Here is a 2,743-nt window from a genome sequence, read left to right on the forward strand (position 1 = left end):
ACAGAGCTGGAAGGTGCCACTGAATCCTTTACCAGAAATCTGTTCCATCCATCCATTCTTTTCGCATTTCTGCAGGGTTTTCTTCAGCAGATGCATTTGATAGTTAGAATTGATCCCTGGGTGGTTCTCCAGGACATACTTCTTCAGAGCAGTGGTGGAGCAGGTCTTCGGTTCATTCATGGCAGCAATGGCAGACAAGATTGCATATTCCATCAGGCTTCCACCCAGCAGGGGTTTCTCCCCTGATTTCTTCAGCTGTTTTCCAAGGAGGAAGAGAAAAGCATCAAGACAACACTCTCCCAAAGCAGGTCAAGACAAGACTCCTCTGCACCAGGTGGGTCGGAGTTCCTGCATTAGCACAGATATGTTTTACAATAAATTGTCAGGTTAGGGACTTTCTCTTCCCATTCACCAGGTATTCAATCTAACTGAGGGATCCCAACCCTCCTATGGATATTTTCTTCTTCCATCTACCCCTCCATCTAAACTGAAACAGCAACAGACAACTTAACCTAAAGACACTGACATATCTAATCTAATAAGCAGATTAACATCCCAGGAAATTAAAATACTTTCATTAGAGAATATTTCCTTTTTATGAGTATCTGAAAAGTGAAGGAGTTATAAAAGTAAGTCTTTATAATCCTGCAAGGATAAAGCAAAGAAAGAGATGGGTAGTATTTAAAGTATCACACACAACAGAAAATTCTATAGCTTAGTTCAAGGATGAAAGGCTAAGAAGCAAAGGTCAGCACCAATAACCAAGAAAGACTAACAGGAGGAAATCAGGGATGTTCTGTAATAGTACTTCTCAAAGTGTGGTCCACAAATACATGGGATCCCCAAAATGCAGTCAAAACTATTTTCATAATAATACTAACATGTGATTTGCCTTTTCTTCTGGGCTGACATGTACACTCATTGTGCAAAAGTAATGGTGGGTAGAAGTGCTGCCACCTTAGCACAAATTGAGGTGATGGCACAAGAATATTCCAGTAGTTGTTACATTCTTCAACGATACTTGTGAAAACTGACTTTTGTTAAAACAAAACAAAAAAGGCAATTTTACTTAGAAATGTCCTTGATGTAGTAGTAAAAATGACTGTATTAAATTTCAGTCCTTCAATAGCATGGTTTTATTTTTAGTATGATGAGTAGGATGACATGAGAGGAGCACATAAAGCACTGTGCTGCATGTGGAAGTATGATGGCTGCCTGAAAGAAAAGCATTTGTGTAAATGTTTTAATGTTTTAGGTTGGGAGCTGGGCTAGCTTCATTTTTCACGGAATATCCTTGCTTGGAAGAACATAAGGGAAATTATGGCCCGTCAGACTTGACACTCAAGTAGATGTTTCCCAGAAAATGAATCAAGGGAGCTTGTCACTTGAAGGAAAACAATAGTACTTGTTACCAACGATAAAACTTCAACCTTTTAAGAGGATGCATGTGAAAAACGTGCATTCATCACCATGAGCTTGATAACTTCCCAAAAGTTAAGCACGTTATGATGAGATCAGTTGTTGGTATTAATGAATGTGATTTTCGTTGTTGTATGATGAAATGTGTCAACATTTGGAAGATTTGCATAGCTCATGGAGTCACTATTTTCCAAATGACCAATGCATCATGTTTCAAAATTACATATCACTAAAAGATCCATTCAAAGTGCAAGATAAACCACTGGACTTAAAGGTAGCAGAGTACAAAAAACCCCCACTGATACGGTTTTAGTCCCCCACATGGCAATTAACCTTAAGAAGCAGTCATCACAAATCAATTAATGTAATATATCACACCAATAAAGTATGAAAATTATGTGATTATTTCAGTAGACACAGAAAAATCATTTGAAAATCCAAAAACAAACTAGTAATAGAAGGGAACTTTCTCAACCTGATAATGGGCATCTATAAAATACCTACACATAACACATCATACTTAATGGTGAAAGAATGAATGCTTTCCCTCTACATAAGGAACAAGGCAAGGCTATCTGCTCTCATTGCTTCTATTCAACATTGTACTGGAGGTCCTATCCAGTGCAATCAGGCAAGGAAAAGAAATAAAAGGCATTTTTACTCACATACAACATCCTACATGTATAAAATACAACAACAACTAACAACTGAGTTCAGCAAAATCAGAGGGAAACGTGTAATATACAGTAATATTTCTCTATACTTTTGTTAGCTGCCATCAACTAAATCATGACTCAGAGCAACCCTATGTACAACAGAATGAAGCACTGCCCAGTCCTGTGCCATCCTCACAATCCTTGCTATGCTTGAGCTCACTGTTGCAGCCACTGTTTCAATCCATCTCATTGAGGGTCTTCCTCTTTTTCTCTGGCCCTCCACTTTACAAAGTACGATATCCTTTTCCAGGGTGTGGTCTCTTCTGACTACATGACCAAACTAGATGATGAGACAAAATCTGGCTATTTTCGCTTCTAAGGAGCATTCTGGCTGCACTCTTCCAGGATAGGTTTGTTCATTCTACCAGTATATTCACTATTCTTCACCAACACAATTCAAAGGCATCTACTCTTCTTTGGTCTTCTTTATTCGTTGTCCAGCTTTCTCATACATATATTGTGTTGTTGTTGTTTGCTGTCGAGTCGGCCCCGACTCATGGCGACCCCTCCTTGGTTTCCAAGGCAGTATCACTACGGAAGTAGGATTGCCCAACCTTCCTTCCGAGGAGTGGCTGGTGGGTTTGAACTGCCAGCCTTCTGGTGAGCAG

At 39.3% G+C, this 2,743-nt stretch overlaps 1 protein-coding gene across 1 annotated transcript in view; it reads right to left on the bottom strand.

The window, feature by feature from the left end:
- Positions 1-2,743, bottom strand: part of HP1BP3 (heterochromatin protein 1 binding protein 3) — a 53,037-nt gene that overhangs the window by 17,522 nt on the left and 32,772 nt on the right. Inside the window, exon 9 of the mRNA XM_042780267.1 lies at positions 21-255. Coding sequence (XP_042636201.1) covers positions 21-255 — 235 coding nt within the window. The remainder of the gene's footprint in view (positions 1-20; positions 256-2,743) is intronic.

The sequence above is a fragment of the Orycteropus afer genome, unplaced genomic scaffold, assembly GCF_000298275.1.
Source record: "Orycteropus afer afer isolate SDZICR_OR568_19922 unplaced genomic scaffold, OryAfe1.0 scaffold00031, whole genome shotgun sequence".
Lineage (NCBI taxonomy): Eukaryota > Metazoa > Chordata > Mammalia > Tubulidentata > Orycteropodidae > Orycteropus > Orycteropus afer.